The sequence below is a fragment of the Euwallacea fornicatus genome, chromosome 11 (genome assembly GCF_040115645.1).
Source record: "Euwallacea fornicatus isolate EFF26 chromosome 11, ASM4011564v1, whole genome shotgun sequence".
In the NCBI taxonomy this organism is placed as follows: domain Eukaryota; kingdom Metazoa; phylum Arthropoda; class Insecta; order Coleoptera; family Curculionidae; genus Euwallacea; species Euwallacea fornicatus.
Window position 1 is genome coordinate 3,570,212 of NC_089551.1, and position 21,600 is coordinate 3,591,811.

Below are 21,600 nucleotides of genomic sequence, written 5' to 3' on the forward strand. Positions count from 1 at the left end.
AGTCCAAGGTTGAGTTTTTAGGTATTTCCTTGGCTAAAACAATTCACAGCCCAAGAGGATAGAGTGCTTTAACACGATGACTGTTAGCGAGGATTACCATCGGGTATTATACAGGGTGGTTCTGAGTAGATGGTAAAAGATTTAATGGGTGAATGTGAGCCGAATTTAAGACGAAAAGTTCACATAAAGACACGTCCAAAAATGCTCGGGCTTCGACCTACGAGGTATTAAAACACATTTTATTTCGTTTTTTTAAGTTTTTTATCGAAATTTCCTGAAAATTTCTACATATCACACGCCGAGTATTCCCTACAAGCGGAAATCTTTGGACTTCGACTTCGCATGCGGGATTGATGGGTCGTGAGCTCCCATTGATCAGATTTTCCTTTCTGTTAATATTTTGAATCTCTTAGACAAACTTCTAAAATCCGCATTGAGCTGTCTCACGTTCCAGTCTCTTTCGACATTTCACTCAAATCGATGGTTTAGGTAATATTCCTGTTAATAATCAAAGGTGTTCACATCAATCAATTTAAATAATAAAGTAACACTTAATGCAGTTGGCCATGATTGTTTGCTGTCAGGTTTGACAACTATTGGTTGTTAGTCGCCTGAAACTGCCAAAAAGCCGTCGTTTTTTGGCAGTTTCAAAGTGTTTTCAACACCCTGTAAATCGAAGCCAAAGCTTGAATTTGGCGCCAGATTCACCCATTAAATTTTTATCACCTATTCAGAAACACCCTGTATGTATGTGTCTTCAGGGAGTATAAGGAAATTGTTTTCTGTGTTCTCGTCGTTTTTCAAAAAAAGCAAACGCAAATATGCTAAACGCTTTTCAGCTGTTAACGCATCGTCCCTAATTTAATTTTACGAGTCTCTTCCCAACTTCCCCCATTTGGATGAATGTACTAAGGACTTCCATTTTGGAAAATTCTAGAAGGTAAATAATTTGGATTGAAAAAATCCAAAGAGGAAGTGCATCAAGAAACCTAAATCAATATTCGAACGTGTCTTTCTGTAATGAAATCGATTCAAGGAAATTTAAAACCTTCCCTACCCTCCTCCACACCAAGGTATCGCTGACGAGAACATGAACTTCAACTTGGGGAATGCGCCGTGGAAATGACTAATACAAACAAAACTGAAAAGATTGCCAAGAAAACAGTAAAAATAAGTTCAACAGAAAAATATCTGGGTTCTACACGTGTTTGTAACTCGCGTTTGAACGTAGAAATGCGTCAGTTATCTAATTATTTACGATTGAAGAGGGCTGCGTGAATAACTGTTTACTACTATGAAGATCTCATAAATACACACCTATATTATTACGATTTTTGTTTGGAAAAATTGTCCTAATATGGACACATTGAACATAATGTAAAAGTAGTTTGTGGAATAATATCAAATGTGCGTTATGACCTCGCTCAATACAATTCTGATTGGCCATCGACGTTTGCGAACATTGAACTGCCGAACTGTGCAAGAGCCACCAACCTTGAGCGCTTTTGTTTTGAAGAGGCGAACGTTCGCAGTGTGATTTTACTGGGAAAACGAAAGACAAAAGTCGAGATGTGGTAAACCGAGAAAAGATTGCTTTTTGAAAAACAATCGAGGAATTTTATGCGTAAACCGCAAAAACAATCGCCTGCGCATCGGACATTGCACATCTGTGGGAAAAACACGTTTGTTATTGACCTTAACTGTTGAGAATTTATTGAAGTTTCTGGGAAACGACAGAATTTACGGCGTAACTTCGTAGAGCCTTAATTGCATAATTGGCGCTAAAAATTTTATCGCCGCGAGTCGGAAGAAAAAAATGCCACATGTGTTTACTTTACTGCCGCATCATCATGCGATTAAGTGAAATGAGGAAATTGCATTTGTGACGTTCAAGGTTTAAATCAACAGCTTTGTTAAAACCGATTTTTGATCCAATATTTTTCATTCAGTTTCATTTGCGCTCGTTCGTTATCTAGTAGACCCTCATTAGTGGACATAGTGGAATAATAGCAGATGATAGAAGAAGATAGAACAAGAATATTGCAACGAACTGTATGTACCGGGATCTCCCTCGAATTACAACTTTTCCATTCACTAATTAAGAAATATGAAAAAAGCTTTCAATGGGAATGTTTTTAAGGATGTCGAATGCGCTATCGAATGTGCTGTCAATTGGCAAAAGTCATTTTCAAAATTTCACGTACAGGAACTTCCTAAAATATTCGGACACTTACACACTTACAATGTTCTTTTGTAAAAAAAATAAACAATTAATGGGAATAGGACTTTGGTATTTGTTTGGTATTAGTTTTTGCTTACAAACAATGCAGAAATATATTTAATATTAACTAACAATAACCAAAAAAAAAAGTATAAAGAACGACACATTTTTTGGTATTACAAAAATTTTCGTACACTAAAGTTTCGAACACGTTAACAAACAATAAATAAGTGAGGAAGAAATATTAATATTTTGTATCCCTTCCTTGATTGTTTACAATGGCTGGAAGTCATTTAGGCATAGGCAAAACAATTTTTAAATTAAATTAAGGTCAATTTTACGCCACTCCTCCATTAAAACTCTTTTTAGTTTATTTTTATTTGTTACCGAATGTTGTTTTCCTTGCAAATCCAACTGTTGTCATACATTCTCAATCGAATTAAGATCCGGAGATTGCACTGGAGTTTTTAGATCTTTTAGACACTTGTTGAGCATCCATTCTTTAACAATCATCGCGTTATGCTTGGGATCATTATCTTAATGATACTTAAAACTGCCTTGAATTCCCATATCAGTAGCATTTTTAACAAATTATTTTTTTAAATGTTTAAATAAACCATTTTGTTCATTGTTCCATCAATGAACACTAATTCCCCAACTCCTTTGAAATAATCCCAGACCATTAGTGATTCACCACCGTTTTTCACAGTAGGACGTAAATTGCTGTTTTTCAAGTCTTCGTTGGGTCTTCTCCATATCATTTGGCGGCCATCGGACCCAAATAAGTTGAATTTTGACTCGTCGGCAAAAATTGCATCCTTCCAAAAGTTTTCCGGTTTTAAAATCATCTCCGATGCAAATTCTTTTCTAAAGTTCTTATTTTTGGTATTAACCCATGGCTTTTTTCCGGCTACCCAACCATTGAAACCATTTGCTCTTATGTATTTTCATACAATTTCTGGAGATAGTTTTTTACCAATCTGATTTTGCAGAGTTAATTTCAATTTACGGGCGTTAATTCGAAAATTTTCCTTAATAATCTTCATGAACCGATGAATAAAGTGTACAACCGTTCTCTTGCTCAAATTAAGTTTTTCGTCAATTTTTCTGTAGGATAACATCTTCTCAAACTTAAAAATTACTGTTTGCCGTAAATCGAAAGTGATGTTTGTTTGTTTTTAACTCTACCTATTTTTACCCCTGAAAAATGCATACTAGTATTAGGGGGCAACTTTAATAAGTGCCATGGAACACTGTTAGATTATTAGATCCCACATAAGACACGCTCTTATGGGCTAAACTACGATCGACAAAAAATGTCCGAATATTGTTCAGACCTCAGAAACGACCTCATTGTTACTATATGGTAGTTGTTCTATATTTTGGCACTAAATTATAAACATATTTTTGCATTGTTAGTTACCAAAAACTAATGCCAAACGTGTACCAAAGTCCCGTCTCCTAATTGCTCATTTCCATTATGACTGTGCACAAAAGAAGATTTTAAGTGTATGTATCCGCATATTTTAGGGAGGCACTGTATGTACCTATTTCATCTGGTTCGGATTCGTGAAAGTGACATAAAAAGTTGTAGTGAAACACCTTTACATTTGACAGCTAGCAGGAAGTCCAATCACGGATTCCACTACCCGATTATAGGAAATTCATCTTTAGACTAATTAAATAGTAAATGCGAAAGTTGTTGTTCGAGTGACATACTTAATTGGATATCCCTGTATAATGAGAGAAACCAAACGGCCCATTTCCCACCATCTCCATGGTTGCCGAAAACAATAGACCCAACCCCACACAACGCAACCAACCGTCAACAACGAACCATCATTCAAGGCTCCCCTGATTTTTGCAAAGCGCGCTGCGCCATTGACAAACTAAACGAAAATAGATTGCATCACGGGCTACTGCGCAGCAACGCGGAGATAAACAAATTCGAAGCGTCCTTGCAAAAACTACACGTGCCAATGTTAAAGGCGGCCGTGAAAACGGTTGCTAAACAATTTCTTGTTATGATAATGTGTCGTAGGAGCAGCGATCGAAACAATTGAGCGCCGACTATATTGCGAATTTTTCACTCTCTCTAGTCGTGTGCGTTTTGAAAACTCTACAAGGCCAACTAGATTAAAGTTAACGGAACAGCTTTTTCAAACCCCAGCGGAAAGTATTATATGGAAAATGTGTCGGTTACAGATCGAAATTAGGCGTGGCCGAGCTAGAACAATAACAAGAGTAATGACATTAATTAGGTATCCCAGAAAGGTTGGCAACAGTTTATGTGTGAGACAAAAGGCTTTGTTTGTTTTCGCATTGATCACTTATCTATTGGTGATTACACAAATTGCTGCGATTAGCTCGTGGTTCAGATAACGAAACATTCGTTTGTTCGAGTTCAGTACCAAACTGTCTGACAAAAGTTTTCGATAAATAAATGAATAAACGATGGCACAATGCCGGCGACCATCTTGTTGATGTCGCAGCAAAAACAAAAGATCGCCCGGTGAAAATAATTCAAGAAACAAAAGCAAAACGGATCCGAGTTACCCTTGGCCAACGCGGCCTACAATTCCAGGTCATCAAACTCGTACTTGTTAGAGGAGGATGATTCCATGCACCAGCCAACGAACTTCGCTTGTTTTATCCTGTTTGCTCTTTCTGATGAGCGGGATTTTTTATTATAGGGTCAAACCAATTATCACCGAGCAGAGCAATTAAACGGGAAAGAGAAAGGCAATAAGGATTAGTTTTTTTGCTCAAATCCACCTGATGTAAACACCTTCCAATTGGTTCTTTATCGCTTGACTTGCACTTTGTTACAAAGACAAATGAATTACTCACTTGTCTCTCTCTCTCTCTCTCTCTCTCTCTCTTTCTCTTTCTCTCACTCTCTTTCTTTCTCTGTCGCCCCCTCTCTGGCTCTCTCACTCTCTCTCTGTCCTTCTCACTCACGCTCTTTCTCTCTCATACAATATCGTTGATGTCCCATTGCAGACGCGCACATACCTGCTTCGCCTTTTTGGTCCATGGTTGCAACCACGGGTTATTTACCTTTGCCGGTGATTCGTCCATTTCGAGATTAAGGTCTAAAAAAATAACGGCGTCGGATTCGCACTCAAGGCCCATCGCGATTAAAACTATAACGAAATAGACCTATTCCCGCTGCGCGGTTGATTATTGAAGCCCCATTAACGTTCTTCAGCTAGAATTGTGTTCGGGCTTATTGTAATGATCAACTTGTGTAATAACGGCAACACGAAAATGATAACTGCTCTCCCAAACACCGGGTCTTTGGGTGAACGACCGTCCTTCGAAGGCACATCGTTTTATAAATAGGCGATGGTTTCTTGAACTCGCAGAAGCGATTTCAGGAAACGAACCACTCTGAACCGCGATTAGTTTCAACGGTTAATTAGGCGGAGAACACTTAAGGTTTCCTGAAGAAGCCATGCAACTGATGGTGGCCTCTTGTGTAACGCTCGAGTCCAAAAACTGGGAAGAAGTTTTCGTGGTTGGTTTTTCTCGTTTTCCTTCGAATATTTGATCACAAAAAACAGTAACCAAAATAGCACCCATGGAATGACACCAAATTGTCAATGAAGGTCAATCCCAGCCTGTGGGTCCAAATCACGTGAAGGCTCGAAAATGACTAAACTAGCTTCAAACCTGCAGTCGTGGACAAAAGAATGGAACACTTTTTGAAACAATATTTTCTTGGTGATAATTTTTGTTTTCGTCTTCAAAGTTTGTTGATAAGGTAAATTAAATTCGCCGTACAATATTTGGCCTAGGAACGTTTGTTTGAAAAAAGGTGTTGTTAAAAACATTTTTTTTTGTTGGAGAAAAATATGGAATACCATGTAGTGTTGTTGTTTATGAGGGCATTATTAGTTGTTCAGTCCGATTGCGGGTGCATTTTATACAAAATATGCTAAAAAAGTATTTTTCGAAATATTTTTGATATTCAATAATCCAAATGTCACGTGATTGCTACAACCAAAGAGACATTGCAGACATTAAAAATCGGCCAAGGGGCCGCCTCCAAAATGTTTACAAAATGTGGCACTTACGGACATGTGCAAGATGGTCTGAAACCTGGACGTCCGAGAAAAATGAATACCCCCACCGATCGACGGATTAAAAAATTATCATCTGCAGATCCTGGCAAATTCTGCAGGATTATAAAGCAAGAAATCACTAACAATGATGATATCAATATAAGCGATCGCACTGTACGTTGTGGGTTGTGCAAAATGGAATTGGTAGGAAGGATTGCAGTGAAGAAGCCCTTAATTGCTAAGAACACTAGAGCCAGAACTAAATTTGCTTGGGAGCACTTGTTTTGGTCACCTCTAAAGTGGAATAATGTTCTTTTCAGTGATGAAACTAAAATTATTATTTTTATTTCTGAGGGGAAAAGTTATGTTCGTCGACTTTTGAGAACTAGATTTGACCATACCAAAGTTTTTGGTCATTAAGACTTACGTCTTTTTAAATTATTTTCAAATGTACAAGATCCGCCACAAAAGTGTGGTAGCACCAAGTTATGTTTTTTTTATGGAACCCCCTATTTTTTTACGATTTTTGAAGTTACCTTCAAATTTTAAAGTTACTTTAATTAAGTGTCTTATGTAAAAAATGTATCGTTTCTGAGTTATTTAGGAAAATTCGAAAATTTTAATAGTTGCAATGTATGAGTGCTGTATCCTAATGGCTGCACTTATCGGAATCGGCCTTATAGGGCTCCAAGAGGTTCCGATAAGATACGTTTTAACGTGTTTTAATTTAAAAAAGAAGTAACTTCCGAAACAGATTTCCGAAGTTGTATGATTTCACACCCCAATAACTTGCTTATTTCAAATGGAATGTTCCAATTTTCTCGACGGCATTGTGTTCAGAATTCAAACATATACAACTTTTGTTAACATTGCCCTGTCCCTGACACAGCCGTTTCTAAGTTCCAGATAAATGCCCCTTTTTGGCTTTTAAATGTTTCAAAAGTCGTACCACTGACATCACTATAGACAAATCTTACGCGATACCCGGTGATGTTCAGTATCAAAACTACAAGAAATAATTTTATTTTTATGCAAATGAGGTATTCACAACAAATTTTCAAATTATTTTGCATTTCGATTAGACCACATTTACAGTCTTGCCTGAAAAGACCTCTTTATAATATTAGTTATTAGGGTACTGTTAACAAATGTTGTAGATTTTTCGATTATAAACACGAGGCCGTCAAGAAAATTGGAGTATTTAATTTGAAATAAGCAAGATATTGTAGTTTCCAGTCATGCAACTTGGAAGGCTTATTTCGGGGGTTATGGAAATTGTTCTTATCAATTAAAACACTTCAAAACGTAACTTATTAGGTCTTCTTGGTAGCCCATAAGATCGATTTCGACATTCGCATCGGTTAGGGTCAGCATGGATTTCAGTGAGACCTTACACCTATCAAAATTTTCGAATTTTCCCGAATAGCTCCAAAACGGTAATTTTTTTACATAAGACTATTTACTAAACTGGTCTTAAAGTTTGACAGTATATCCGAAAATGGAAAAAAAATTAAAGGATTTCATTTAAAAGGGCATAACTTTGTATCACCACATTTTTATGATAGACTCTGTACGTTTGAAAATAATTTTGAAATATATATCTTTTAATGTTCGAAAACTTTGATATGAAACCTTTCCGTCTAAAACTCATCTTTACTGAAAAATCGTACTTTGACGTACTACTGAGCAACCCTGTACATACAGTGAAAGTTGCGAATAACGACGTCGATTCCTCATTGTAAAAAAGCCGCTTTTTATTTCCGCAAAAAGACATCTTTAGTGATCTGCTACGAAATATAGTATAGTAATTGTGGTATAGAGTCGACATTGCCGGCATTCTTTGAAAAATCATTGAAAAAGTTACCGAAAATTTTAAGTGTGTTTAGGGGGTTTATAGACAAATCCCAAAAAATGTATTTTTAATATACATATTTAACGCACCTATGTATGGTTGTGGTTTTTCTGCAATTTGTATGTAAAGTTGCTAAAACATCGCGTTTTTATAAATTTCAGTCTCTTTTTGCGAAATTGGTAATTAAATGCTTACAGTGTCGATTTTTCCTGTAATTACTATGAATACATAAAAAATCATTGTTTTAGCCACTTTGCCACAGTAAACAACTAAAAGTGCAACAAAGGGGTTTGTTGCCTTAAACCACGGAATCTGAGTTTTTCATGTGTCGATATTTTCATTTATGTTTTGTGTCGGTAAATGACCCAAAGAAATTAATTTTTCATAGAAGAGTATAGAAAGAATAGGAATTATCGGGAAAACTAATGAATTATGAACGAGGACTGTATACATTTTAGGCTCTGTTCATTGTATGTATTCAGCTTGATTGCGTTATTGTAATTATATTATGTTTTAAAAAATAACTTCAAGAAAAAGAAAAGTTTTCCAGACTTGAAACTGGTGAAAGCAACAATGCCATTGTAAATGAGTTGCACTTATCGCGTTCGACTGTTTCTACAATTTGAAAGAACCGAGAAAATATCAAGAATACGTTTAATGAAATGATACCGAAGAAAACACTTAAATTGTCTAATCATGAAGATATTGATCAGGCATTATTTAATGGTTCAAAGAGGAAAGAAATAAAGGATCAACCATCAGGGGCGCAATACTAAAGACAAAAGCGGAAAACTTTAACAAAATAATGAATGTATGAATACTGGTCTGAAATATAAATGGTCACAAAGTTGGATTAAATACTTCCGGCAAAGACATAACATTGTATATGAAAAAATTAGTGATGAAGTCGCTAGTGCACCAATTGTAGTTACTGCAAAGTGGCTCAAAACTGTATGACCGGAAATTCGAAAAAATTACCAGAATAGCGAGATTTTTAACGTAGATAGAACAGGTCTTTTCTATAAAATGACTCCGAACGAAACACTAAAATTTAACGGAGAGTAATGCACAGTTGGAGAAATGTCCAAGGAAAGGACCTTTTTTGTTGCTACCAATATGACAAGATCAGAAAAACGTAAGTTGACTGTTATTGGGAAATCATAAAATCCTCGCTGTTTCAAGACTATTGAGTCGTTACCTGTGCCCTACAGGTGTAATAAAAAAGCCTGGATGACGTTTGACCTGTTCATAAGCATTTTGCGAAACTAGAACATTGAATTAAAGCAAAATTTTTTTAATGCTCTTCAGCACACCCAAAAATATCATATTTAAAGAATATCAACGTTCAATTTTGCCCACCAAATACTATATCAGTTCTGCAACCAGTTGACCAAAGTATCATAAGATCAATGAAAGTTCATTTTAAAAGGCTCTGGATGAAGAATATTATTGACACCAATCAGAAAAACAAAGAGCGTGCTCTTAATATTTTGGATGCAATATCAATGATTTCTAAAGCATGGAACAGGGCATTACCCCAAACAATCACGAATTGTTTTAGACATGCAGGTGTACAACGAACATCAATAGCTGACAACTTTGAAGAGGAGAACGACTTTTCTTTAACTGGAAGTGGCAAGGAGGATGAATAACCATAAAAAAAAGATTATGTGTATCTTGATGCTATGATACAGAAAAACCTGACATTATCAGAGGTGTTATGGACTAATTTGTAAATGTTAACATTCACTTGGAAATGATGCTTTATCTGAGGAACAAATTGCAAACGAAGTGCTCACCGTTCCAGAAATCCGAGATGAAAGTGAAGAAGTCTCTGAGAACAATGAAGATTTCAAGCAACCATCAACTGTAGAAGCCCTACAGCCTTACAAACCCTACAACCCTGAACAGCTTTGCGCTATACAGGGTGTTTCTAAATAGTTGGTAAACGATTAATGGATGAATCCTAAGCCAAATTTAAGACTAAAAGTTCATAAAAAGACCTGTCTAAAAATACTTCGGCTTCGATCTATAGGGCGATAAAAACACACTTTTTTTTCGTTTTTTTTTAATTACTAAATTTTTTATTGAAACTTACTAAAAATTTGCACATGTTATACGCTGAGTATTCCTTACAAATTGAAATTTTCGGGTTTTGATTTCATATACGGGATGATGCGGATCGATGGGTGATGATTTCTCATTTATTACATTTTCTTTTCTATTAATATTTTGAATCTTTTAAAGAACTTTCTGAAACCGGCACCAAGTTGTCTCATTTTTCATTCTCTTGCAAAATTTCGCTTAAATCGATGGTTTAGGTAATATTCCTTTTAATAGTCAAAGGTGTTCACATTAATCAATTTAAATAATAAAGTAACACTTAATGCAGTTGGCCATGATTGTTTGCTGCATTTGTTTGCTGTCACGTTTAACAATTATTGGTTGTTGGTCGCCTGACACTGCCAAAAAACTGTCGTTTTTTGGCAGTTTCAAAATGTTTTTAAACACTCAGTAGATTGAAGCCAAAGCATTTTTGAATATGTCTTTATATGAACTTTTCTTCTTAAATTTGGTTCAGGATCCACTCTTTAAATTTTTTACCATCTATTCAAAAACACCCTGTATAGTGATACCAACGACAAAAGGCTTCTGATTAAAATCAGTTCCACATAGAAAAAAATATTATTTAATTTATTTTAACTTACTTTGCAAAAAACAAACAAGAATTGCAGAGTGTTTGAATAAATAATGCGTGTTTATCATACATGCGAAAATATAATTAATTTAGAAGTTAAATTAAATTAGTTACGTTTTATTATTTATCTGTTATGGTTTTTAATTTTTTAGATACATTTTTGTGTTTTTTTGAATGTTTCTTCAATCTTAAGAAAAAATAAGTCTTGAAGTAATGACGACCAGATGTAACGACTCTTTTTTACTCGGTCTACTCACCGTCCTTATATTCGATTTTCACGGTGCTGAACACTGTCAACCATTTTGTAAAATTTTTTTCGCATCATTTCACAATCATTAAATGTCATTCTGCACGTCAATGTTTCATAATTGGGAATCTCACATCGTTCGAAACAATCATTTTTTTTTTTTTGGTTTGCAAGTTTTCATTATTTCATAATTTTACTTCTGTATCTTAGTGAAGGTGAATGTAAATAGTCGCAGGAAAAATCTAAAAAGATCAAGGCCCAGTACGACTTTACGCCTCGTTCCAGCTGTGCGTTTAATTAACTCGACCACTTCAAAGACCGGTTTCGATCCTATTCGGTCTCGTCAATTCGGTTAATCTCGGGTCAATTAAAGGCGAACACGGCAGATGGCGCTGGTAGAATATTTTCCTACAGATCCAATATACTTTCCGTTGACATTGCTGATTTCTGCCTACGTTTAATTGACTCGAGATGAACCGAACTGACGAGAACTAATAGGATAGAAACCGGTCTTTAGGGTGTTGGGATTAATTAAAAGCAGAGCGGGAAGGGGGTTTAAAGTCGTAATAGACCTTAATCTTCTCAAATTGATATATCTTGATACTTATTCCATAAATTGCTCATTTTCTACAGGCTGGCTGTTTTTATAGGTCTTTTAGTTCTTCAAAGCGATACAAGGTTGGTTAAATTAAGACAAAATTGGAAGTGATCAAAGTTGCACAGCTTTACGCTTTAGACATGCTATGGATTTCAAACTTAAATTTTAGTATAATCTAGATGTACGCGCTGTTCCGATGCCATTTCCAATGAATTTAACTTCTAATAGTTTTAAAGCAACCCAACCAGTACGCATTGCCCAAATCTAAACACTCCTAATTTGAATCCATGACTGCATAATAATATCCGGCATGAAATGGCGCTATAGCACGCCATAACCCGTAATTTTGGAACTAGTCAGAGGGGCCATCAGCAAACCGGCACTGGAGGCCTACACGGCGAAGACATGACGTCAGTCACAAAGAATATATATATGTATATATATACAGAGTCAACTGAGAAGGGAGACCGCGGCCGTTGACCCTTCAATGTTTACATCGCAATAGGGATGGCCCTGAAGTGCGACCGTACCATTCCGACGTTGCCGAATTGATTGGAATCGTTGGATCCGCGTGCCAACCTATCAGTAACTATTTTTACCAAATTACTTTTGGTCCTGACGGTAGTAGTTGTTAAGTATATCCTTGATTTGATAGATGTAAAAAGTGAGTGTGGATGAGGAAAAAGGAACTGTATAATGAGAAGAGGCAACGTGGTTAATCAGAAACGCTAAGCATTTGTTGTTGTTTGTACCGGCTTCTTAGGCAGGGAACCACGTGGTTGGGCGGGCAATGACTTCTATGGACGGTCACTATTTACGCGCCAAAACCATGGGTGACGCGTCTTTGAAAATGACCAAAAAATTCATCGGTACTATCAACTTCCGCAACCATATTTGAACAGGAAGTAGTAGTAGTATCCTGTATCTGTATCGTTGCGCTCAGTTCCTTCGTGTTTCACATGCACAATCTAACATAATGATGCAGTTGGTAATTTATTCTTCGAGCAAACTCTAATAGGGTACCCACCGCCATAAAACAATAACAACACAAACAACGCGCATTATATTACAAATTACTACCTTTGTTATAGGTCGATATAGCACAATTTTCCTACGCCCCTGGAATTAGCCGAACAACGAACTCCTACTAAATGGAGCAACAGGTAAGAGAGGGACAGCTGCATCACCAAATCAAGGCGATCCCAGAAGTAAGATTCAACAACCCCGAGATTTGTGGGTTCGTAGACCTGGTTCAAGGCCGAAAGGTTTCGGTTCTGGGGACGTTTTCTGAGTTTTCGAGGGTAATAACACTGGTCGGATTAGGAGAGTGCGGAGCAGGTGATCCGGCTCAATCTTCGAAGAAAGAAAAGAGTGAGTGATGAGGGTTTTGGGCTTCGCCACAGGCGAATTGGAACGGATACATAAAGATAGAGAAACCCACAGATATATGAAATTCGTACGTGTTCATGGCAATTAGGCGTGAGAATAATAACGGTTAATGGGCAGGTACTTTGGAAATAATATCGGACTTCGTATACAAGAAAATTGTGGGTTGTGGTCGTTTTAACAGCCGCAGCGCTGTCGACAGAAGTTCATTCCTAGAATTCTACGTATTATTCCTTTTTTCCTTGGAAATAATTATGGTATCAGCGCAATAAAGACAAAAACTAGACCGAATGTATGCACATGAGATAATCGCCATATGCCATAGGTTCACTCAGTAGATAAACACCGGTAGGCATAAACCTGATGATGTAAGAGAATCATCGGCGAAAAATCACTAATTCGAAGACATCCGTAATTGAAACAATAGCGATGATGTAATCTAACATTGACCTAAAATTAGCTGCACAACTATCGCCTACTACCTAGTTCGCTTGCCACGCGCGAGATGCGAAATCTATTATAATATCGCAACTTAATTATGATGTTTCTACAGCTGAGGACGTCATGTAATATACAGCGAAGCAAGACAAAGATGACAATTTGAAAAATTGAGCTGCATTTGGAATTTCAAATAGTCAGCGACCTGAAACAAAGAACTAGCGCAACGGATAGAGATGACGCTATATTGTTTGCTCTCCATCTCTGTTGCAGCGCTGGATCGAAGACCGCTATGACGCTCAGCCACCAGTCGATATGTTTATAGACAAACCCACGTGCTTCCACAACGTTGCCAAGTCGTCGTTTCCATTAACAAACGGCGTTTCAATAATCATTTTTGATTCCATGGTGTTAGTGACACGATTGTCTAATGTTGCGTACGTCGCAACGTTTTATTCGTTTTTATTATTATAATATATTAATAATATATAATTGTGTTTATTAGAATATATCATATTTCTTTTGCAACACAAATAGGTGATTATCTCAAACAGGTACCCAGGCAATTGGAAACAATAACAGTTTTCTCTATATCTTCAGTACTGGGTTACTTTGAACTCTACCACGCCTGTTTAATGCTTTGCGTGTCCCCAAGCTACAATCTTGTCCAAAAATGATTGCGTGATGCATTTCCCGAGTGAACGAACGCCAGTCAGCTGCCACTCATAACTGTCAACCCGAAAGCGTAATTTACAGTTCCAATACAAAGGGGCGTCAGACACAAATTTATAGCCTCTTCCTCTCTTTAATAAAATATAATAATGCAAATTTAGTACCATTCATGCGGGGCAATGGAGAACAAAATGTCAAAGCCAAAAACGGCAACAAAGGACGTGAACCGCCAAGGACAAAGGATTTGCCCGATTTTGGCCCCTGCAACGGGATTCCATTGGGGCGAGTCGGACGCGGCTCCAGTGCTCCACAGGGCCGACGTTGCCACCTGTTTAATGTTGTTGCGGAATGTGGAATCCATTAATCAATATCACGCGACAACACAAAGACATAAGTTTATTTTTTTATCATACGATTTTTTTTTGTTTCAGCAGAACGTCACCCGAGTAGTGTTCCAGTGCACGTTTAGAGGATGTACCAAATCCTCCAACACCTGCGATGATATCGAGAGCCATGTGCGAAACGAACATAAGTAAGTGTGACGCATAAAAATTAAAAATGAAAAGAAAACTTGGTAAAAAAAAACTAGCAAAAAGGCAAAACATTTCATTATCGTGCATTAACACCACTTAGGACTTTCTGACGAGTCCCGATGAGGTCGAAACGAGTGCTACTTATTCGATTACTTCAAATCTAAGCATGACTTGCTGCTTTTGCGCGATGGTTGCACTTGTGTGTCAAATTAATTACGAGATTACTGAAAAGCATAATGGTTACACACACTTCCCATAGCGGATACTTCAACGATCACAATGTTGAATCCGAGAAATAGTTCCTGGGGAAAAATACATATGTTTATAATTCAAATCACATAACTTTTAATGCACATCACAGACATCTTTTCAAAATTAATATATAGCAGATAAGTTACAGGTTCTTTACGCCGACTGTTTAAAAACTTTTGTTCCAACAATAATAACACCACTGATAATAAACACCCAGGAGCACTATTTTAGTTCTAAAAACATCAAATTTTTACCGCCAAGTTGATAAACAAAGAACACAAAGCTTTAAAACACCAAATTAAACCCAAACGACAACCGTATACAAAAATGGGGTTATATTCAGACATTCAAATATCTCTTTATTCTTTTTTAGCATATTAAATTTATATAACTTGCCATTTTATATAAGGCCACTCTCAATCGTTACATTTTGTAACGTAAATAAAAAAATTACGAGATTTAAACCGTAACATTCTTCATTAACGTATGATTTTTTTCATTAATGCAATATGATCAGGATGTTGTGATTGGTCTGGTGCGGTTGACTGTGACCATAACAGTTTACAGCTAACCAATTGCAATATCTATGCTTGACACGTGATCACTATCCGCCCCTTATACTCAATTTATGACGTAGGGGTTTTCAGACCTCGGCTAAAATGTAAGTCCGCTTAGAATAAGTAAAGTGAGGTTTAAATTAAAGTAAAAACATTGTAATTTCTATTTTTAGGCGGAAAATATTATACCGTAAATGTACAGCGTTAATTACAGAAATTCGTAAACATGGAGGAGCCTATATGAAGCAATTCACTAATGCCTATTTCAAAATGTTTGGCAGTACAACTAAAGGACGAGAGTTATAAAACCATATTTATCACCACTCATGTTGCTAACAGAGGAATTGATCTCAAATGTGTCTCTCATATTTCAAGACCCATTTTTGGTTTTCTTTAAGATCATCTTTTATTAACGGGCATAACTTCATAACACAAAATGGCGGTATAACGAATATTTACATTCACTATTATCAGCAAATAGGTAAACTATATACAATACAACAACGGAAAACACTGCAGGAATTAGAAAACATCTTGTGATATACTAATGATACTGTTTTATTTACTTACCATGATGAAGCACAAAAGGGGAGTTTTTTCGGCATCGGCAAGAAAAGTTCCATTAAAGCGGTCTTAAGTTCTAGCCCGAACTTACGAATAACACCTACATACAATCGTAAAATGCACGCACACTTCCATGTTTAGACATTAAATTAGAATTCGGAATTAGTCCAATTTATTTGCAGAAAAATTAAACTTATCGTTACCGAAAACCGAGTCAAAACTAACATCAAAGGAATGTATTTTTTCCTGGAAGATGGAGGCAAAAAAACAAAAAATGTATACCAACTGGCCAATCAGAGAACAGTATTCGAAATGCGAATGTTTATTTCACGGTTTTGCACGATTGAACAATCGGCATCTGCTTCATGTCTCATTTGATAGATATAGATAGGCAACCCACAATACATCGTATCCTACCTATTTGTTTATTCATATCATTAAACGTTTGAATTATCAACTTTATTACTTTTTAACTTTGTAATAATTCTTCTTAAATATGTATGAAAATAGGTCTCGCTGTGTAAAGATAATTTATTTTATATTTGAGTTACACCAACCACAGATTTTTCCTGGAATATATAGCTTTTCAGATGTGGGAAGTAATTATTCAATAAATAGAGCAATGGATAGAATTTAAATTTATTAATTTATTTACTGCTTCCCCTATTACATATGTAGTTATTTTTCTTTTGATCTCCTTGAGGAAAAGAGGTCAGTATCTTTCGTGGTTTCACATCACGAAACAATCATATTTATTATTGACAAAACACTTTTAATGCCATCTTATTTTGTGTTCACATTTTTAACCATAATGTATATATCAAAATAAATAAATTAAACAGTTTTATAACCAATAAATTATTTTCTAATGTTTTTTGAAATAAGATTCTATAGTTCAAAGTTTAATCTTGACAATATGGTGAATAAATTCTCTTCTAATGATATTCAAGTCTTTATTACAAAATTCAATCGTGATCTGATATATAACTTCTGCTCGTGTTATTTGGATTAAACCAAAAGTTGCAACCATGAGTCACCTGCGACGAGTAGCAACGTCCAAATAGCAAATGCGAAAATGGAAAAAAATTATTTTCAACTGCAAAAAGAATATGTTTAAGCTCATCGATTCTTGGATACAATAATTTATTTGTTTTCTCCGGGAATTCAATCAGGAGAGTTCCTCTGATCCGAGCTCGCCGCATTCATAAATTTAACTTTTGGCACGCCCCTGCCAATTTGTAAGCGCTTAAACAGCTCCCAAGGCTGTTGTAGCAACAAACGTTTACGAGCTCATCCAAAAGGATTGCGTAATTTGTAAACAATTTGCCGGTTTTGCATAAACAACAATATAAGTCATAGACGATATAATGATGCTAACAGCGATTTTCTACTATGTAGGTTAGTAGACTGTCTGGCGTTGAAAGTATGTTACATATTACTCGCACATTGTTGCACATATGCATACTGCATAAATTAAAAGACCAGCATCGCACCAATCTCAACATGGTTTCCAACACTTTTTCCACAGAATTTTATATAACCACCTTCGTTTTCTAATGTCTCAATTAAAGCGGGTGATCGAAAAGGACTAACATGCAAAAGGCTCTTATAGGGACCTAACACACAGGAAGGGTAGAAATTTCAACTTAAACTGCTCTTGTCTGATTAAAATGTTTGTAATACGAAACAAAATAATCATGCTCGGATCCAAGGTTGGCATCGTTCTGATAGCCTTGGACCGTTATAGTAGAGAATTCCGGTACCACCGAAAACGCTAATGCTTCAGCTTGTCGTGGTTGACCCTGAATGCCCGAAAATATGTTCCGTTAATAATTTTTTTTTTAAGTTATCTATTACCTAATAAAAGATGCATTAATATTTAATGGAGTCATGCTTTTATTTTACAGCGTTTCACCCAGAGAAGAGGAGTTTTATTATACGGAGATAGAACTAGGCCTGACGAGCCCACCACCGACCCTGTCCCATCGTGACATGGCTCGTCCACCTCACGAGGACCCGGATTACCAGCGTCAGCTGGTAGGTAACATGCGTCAGAGCCTATTGTCCGGCCCCACACCCATTCCTCAAAGTCCCCACAAGTTGCTGAAATTGTCGCCGCGGCCCCACAGCCCAAAAATGCCCATTTCGCCTCGCAGAGTGCGAGGCGAAAACAAGAAATGCAGAAAGGTCTACGGCATGGACCACAGAGAGCAATGGTGTACCCAATGTAAGTGGAAGAAGGCCTGCTCGCGCTTCGGAGACTGAACGGGGTCTTTGTTCATGTGTTCTTTACCATATTTTGTAAACGGGGCCGGGAGCCCCCGATCTCAAACCGACTAAAGTACAAGAGACTTATTTTCCGTGTCGTTGTAAGGTACTTAGCCAGGAAGAGGAGGTTTTTGGGTCCTTGCGACTAGCCCCAGATGAAACCGACCATACCTAGGAGTGTAAGAGCTGAAGATTCGTGTGATATTTCTGTGTTACTAGCCATAAGACACTATAATCACTTGGGGCAGACGCTCTTACACTCGTTTGATTTGTCAGGACAGACACTTATTAGTTCTTGGGCCTAAAATACAATATAACAATAAAAAAAGCAATAGTCAGGCTTATTATAATGCACCACAAGAAAATAATTTGCAATGGGTTATGATATGGAGACATTCGTTTTATGGAGGGTACTTACTTAAGCAGCCTGACACTGCCAAATTAAAGAGGTTTTGGTTAAAATGGACATGCGCACTGACCATCAGACGTCCATTCGAGACTGAAGTTTAGCACTAGAATCTTCCTGAGCTAAAAAATATCGACTGGACAAACGTTTTTTGAATATATATACCGTTTAAGCAATCATTTTTGTATTAGTATTTTAAGCATGTTTTATCGTGTTTATTCGTTATTTTTACATCTATTATTACGGTCATTATCATCTTAGTCGTGTAATGGTTTTGTAGTTATATTATTGTTGCCTCCCAGTTGAGATTAAATGACAAATAATAATATGAGTGTTAAGATCCAACAGTACGTATTATTAAGGGTTTTAATATAGTAATGGTGTTCGGTTCAGAGGATCAGATTTTGGCCGATGCGCGGAATAGGCCAAAACCTCCTCCTATAGTTATTGCTGTATAAGACGATCTCAAACATGATATTGTGAACGTCGCGCTACTTTACCTTAAAAAAGAATATATTGAAGGTGAAACTCAAAATACATACGTATATTGAAGCCATATTAGAGCACTCTTTCCTCTCTTCTCTGTGTATGTCGTGCTTTACTCTTGCGGGGCCCTCGATCCGGCCTCTAGACTCGGATAAGTCGAGAAAAGTGAATTTACTGCCATTTTAATAATCTGAAAGGCTTTCGGTGTTTGTATAGTAGTAATTTACAAATAATTAAGGGCAAAGGCTCAAGTTTTTAAATTTAATGTGAGATTTCCCTCTAATTTTATTATTGTTGAGTAGTTTTTACTTTTTGTGTATATTTTTGTTAATACATTAAGATTATATTTATTTGAGTTCCCTTCATGACAAAGTTGTTCTGTTGAAGCTCTCATCGATGAAACCAAATTTTCGGTCAGTATACTCAATCGGATCAAAGGAAAGGATGATGTTGAGTCTCCACCCACACTGAGTTGTACATGCAAGATGGACCACTACCTTATCTCAAAAACCGCAAGACTTAAACAAAAAAGTTTAACATAAAAGTTATTTATTTTTTTAAATAAATTTTGATATTTTAATATTTCGGAATCTACAAGGTGGTTTAGGTTAATTCAGGTTTGGTCCAGAAAATTGTGGCGTGACAAAAATACATTTTTTTAAATGGATTGTGCTATGTTTTGTTACGTATACGTTTCCTGCTTGTAATTATGATAATTTTTTGTTACTACAAAATATGAAAAACGTTAACCAGTTTTAAGGTCAATTGAATTTAAAGTGAAAACCGACGAAAAAACAACCTTCTCAAATTGTCAGTAAATTTGCAAAGAATTAATTGAATCGTTTGAAAATTTGTTCAGTTAAAAGCAAATGGTGCTTCTAGAATATATATTTAATTTTCGAGAAATTGTATACAGGGTGTGAAAAAATGTCGAAACTTTCCACAGTTCAAGTGCCTCAAACACTATTTTGGAACACTCTGCTTTTAAATATATATATATATATATAACAAAATAGAGGGATTCCATTTAAGAACAATCATTTTCTTCATGCCGTGATTTCCAGGACTACGCTTAACATCGAATTTTTGTTTATCCATAAGAAACTGAATAATTCTTATATTAAACTTTTTTCTAAACCCCTCAGTTCTTTGAGATAATGTATTGAACCATCTTACGTGAACTACCCTGTACATAATATATTTGTTAAGGTAGTAAGCATTCAGGTCTTTCACTTCTTTAATCTTCGGCCGTTATAATTAATTATTACACCCAAACGAGCCTAATTTTGCAATATTTTCCAAAAGACTACCTCATTTTATCTTATTGTTTATTTGGCAGTTTTATTGAAATTTGATGGATTTTATAGACCTTCGAATGCGTCAAGAACAATATTTTAAAATTGTACCGTACGCTATTGTAGAATTAATATTTCCGAATTTGGCATTGATTTTTCCTTTAAAAGCAATTCTATACATACAGGATTTTGTTATGATAGTGAGTTCCAAAAAAATATTATAGATTTTCTTTTTGAAGAGATAATGACGCACTGAATTGTATGATATCATTACAATCCCCACAGAATACCAAAACCCGCACGCGCTGTACGTTTCTTTATTTTAGATAATTTATTTTTCAGAGTATTCATATACATTATTATACCTTCTGTATTTTGTAACGTTAATTTATTGTTAAGTTTTACATTACATGTCTATACATATAGATTTATAAGTCGCTATACCTATAGAGAACCATATTTTAGACAGATCATTTCTATACATAAAACGTAATTACTTTGTAAGTCGAAATAAGACATTAAGTTTTAATAAGTTGGAAAATATCGATAAGTGTGTATAATCAGAGTTAATAAGTATATTATCGTCGTAAAGAGAGCGAACTTTTTGATTAAAATTTATTAAATAAAGCGTATCTATTATCATATAAATGTGTGTTCTTTTCTTTGGTTTTAAACAATTCCGATGTTTTTGAGAATAGCACAGAAAAAACACTAATTATTGAACTCCTGGAGGGATTGGTGCAGTTAACCATAGATGATGGTAACACTCTGTCTTTTTCGCACAGATTGGTCTCCTGTGGGGTATTGCTTGGCTAATATTTTTTTGTTTATTTAAAATGAACTAAATTTGTTTTTTAAGATAATATATAGAAGTAATAGGCTTGACTAATTTTTTCCCCTAAAGAACGAGCAATTTTTCATACTCCACCCCATTCAAAACAGTACTATATTCATAATCGATATAATAGTCATGTAGTAATAAAATAGGCAATATTGTGTCGCCACATTTTCAAGAAAAAGCGTTCCTACTGTACAAATTCAAACTTTTGTTTTGTTGTTT

The 21,600-nt window shown here is 35.9% G+C and overlaps 2 protein-coding genes across 6 annotated transcripts in view; one reads left to right on the forward strand and one right to left on the reverse strand.

The window, feature by feature from the left end:
• Positions 1-16,300, reverse strand: part of LOC136341984 (uncharacterized) — a 305,269-nt gene extending 288,969 nt beyond the window's left edge. For all 4 annotated transcript variants that reach the window (XM_066287414.1, XM_066287417.1, XM_066287416.1 and 1 more), the window contains exon 1: positions 16,092-16,300. In XM_066287414.1, the coding sequence (XP_066143511.1) occupies positions 16,092-16,094 (3 nt within the window). In that variant the 5' untranslated portion in view covers positions 16,095-16,300. The remainder of the gene's footprint in view (positions 1-16,091) is intronic.
• The window catches only part of Glut4EF (Glucose transporter 4 enhancer factor), a 49,268-nt gene extending 28,080 nt beyond the window's left edge, over positions 1-21,188 (forward strand). The window contains exons 6-7 of one of the 2 annotated variants that reach the window (XM_066287404.1): positions 14,611-14,711; positions 17,993-21,188. In XM_066287404.1, the coding sequence (XP_066143501.1) occupies positions 14,611-14,711; positions 17,993-18,350 (459 nt within the window). In that variant the 3' untranslated portion in view covers positions 18,351-21,188. The remainder of the gene's footprint in view (positions 1-14,610; positions 14,712-17,992) is intronic. The other variant, XM_066287405.1, reaches the window with a different exon arrangement.
• The last annotated feature ends 412 nt before the right edge of the window (positions 21,189-21,600 follow it).